This window comes from Pteropus vampyrus, unplaced genomic scaffold, assembly GCF_000151845.1.
Source record: "Pteropus vampyrus isolate Shadow unplaced genomic scaffold, Pvam_2.0 Scaffold1, whole genome shotgun sequence".
Taxonomy (NCBI): Eukaryota; Metazoa; Chordata; class Mammalia; order Chiroptera; family Pteropodidae; genus Pteropus; species Pteropus vampyrus.
The window spans coordinates 31749508-31751612 of NW_011888782.1; the positions used below are offsets into that span (position 1 = coordinate 31749508).

The 2105-nt window shown below is 38.3% G+C and overlaps 1 protein-coding gene across 1 annotated transcript in view; it reads left to right on the forward strand.

Annotated features, from left to right (window-relative positions):
- Positions 1 to 2105, forward strand: part of CFAP44 (cilia and flagella associated protein 44) — a 122986-nt gene that overhangs the window by 107912 nt on the left and 12969 nt on the right. The window contains exon 31 of the mRNA XM_011355452.2: positions 966 to 1082. Coding sequence (XP_011353754.1) covers positions 966 to 1082 — 117 coding nt within the window. The remainder of the gene's footprint in view (positions 1 to 965; positions 1083 to 2105) is intronic.

A 2105-nucleotide genomic window follows, 5' to 3' on the forward strand; every position in this document is an offset into this window, starting at 1 on the left:
CATAGGTCCACTTATAATGCAGAAATTTTTCAGTATATATACAGTCAGCTTTCCGTATCCCTAGGTTTCACATCTGTGGATTCAACCAACTGCAGGTGAGAAACAGTATTTTCAATCCTTGGTTGGGAATCCACAGATGCAGAGGACCAACTTAAGTTATACGTGGATTTTCAACTGTGCTAGAGGTCGGCGCCCCTAACCTCCACATTGTTCGATGGTCAACTGTATTTTGTATATGATGAAACATTCACAAAAACAGAAATTTAAAAAAATACATAGAAATAGAAACTTATATATTTTTCTGCACCCAGTGGTCACTTTGTTGACACTTTGGGGTGGGTGCATCCCATGGTGGAGACCAGTAAGCTAAACTTTTAGTATGATCATATTGATTAATTTCTGCCTTATCTGCTCATTTTCCTTCCTAGATACCCTTTCCTAGAGCAACATCACTTGGTTCATATTCAGAAATATTTTTGATATATTGCTTCTCTTCCAATAGCAGATGATTTAAAATTTTTTCAAGTTTTTTGGGAGATGAAGAATGTGTTGTAGAAATCCTGTAGTTAGTGGTTTTGTCACTTTAGAGCCTTTTCCCTTTAATTTATTGAGTTCATTTTGACCAAACAAGATTTGAACCATCCTGGCAAAGACATTCCATGCTGAGAGATATTTTTCATACAAAAATAAGAGGGAGATGAGGACATGTTTTCTGAGCTCACATTTATAAAACCTTTACAACTCTGGAGACATTGGAATGATTGAAAAAGTAGTGTAGACAATGACTTGGCCGGAAGGAAATAATATACATTCCTGGGCTGCAGACCGGGATTCTCCATGTAATCACAGCCCCAAATAGCAAATCTTGCTCATGCTTTTACTTCCTCTCAAGATGCCCTCATTTACCTCTTTGGGTTTGTGTTCTCTGAATCTTGTCAACATTTTACTCATGGGGCTTCCCACAGGTCAAAATTATAGCTACTAATCTTAATGCAGCTGAGGAGGACCTGGAGGCTTATCAACGAGAGAAGCAGCAGCGGCTGAATGAACTGCTGGTTGTGATTCCACTCAAGCTCCACCAGGTGATGGGTCTAGAGGTTGTCCCACCCTGAATAAAAGAACCACCACACCCAGGCTTTTCCACAATAAAATTTATGGGTCACTAGTGGGGCCAAGAGTGATCCTTTGCTGAGAATTCTACCTGTAGAACGACACCCCAACTTTCCTTATCCATTCTCAGGTTATTATAAAAGAATAACATCAAAACATGTATTTCCCTATGACCTATTATTCAACTTTAAAAGTTGAATCATTTCAGGTCTGGAGAATGAGAAGTCTATGACTTAAGAATGGAATGGCTTAGATTTTGAAATCTTGGATCTCGCACAAATATTACTTTTGCGCCATCTTTAAATAGACATAAACTAATGAAGTAATAATTATTTTGATCTCTACTTATTAATGAGAGAAGACAAAAAGAAAATATTTTTTCTTTTTTCCTTTTTTTGTTTATTTCCACACTCCACTTGAATTGTAACATGTTAAAATGCAGAGATACATATCAGTGAGAGAAAAAGGCTGAGAGAGAAAAGAGAAAAATACTGTCTTTTGTCAAGTAAAGAGAGAAAGCTGTGTTTTAGAAGAGAAACCTAAGATTAGCCTTACATATGTTGTATGTCAGTGTTAGGTGCTGTGGAATTGGCTCTGCCTCTGGGCAACCCTATGAATGAGTGACGTCCACAATGTCCTGTCCTCAACAAATCTGCTTAGCTCCTGTGGACTCACGTCTTCTTTTATGAAGTCAATCCATCCCATGTTTGGTCTTCTTTTTTTCATTCTGCCTTCTATTTTCCCAGCACTATTGTCTTTTCCAAAGAACACTGCCTTCTTCTGATGTGCCTGAAGTAGGACAGTTTCAGTTTTGCCATTTTTGCCTCCAGCGATGTTTTGGGTTTGATTTACTTTGTGTAACCCAAACCAAACTGGGTTAGCTGCATGTAGCAATTTGCCTAATATGCCAACCATGAAATGTTTGTTCCATCATTGTGCAGTAGATATTAGCCATGATCTGTGTGGGAAGATTTGCCGTCCCCAGAGGGATCTAA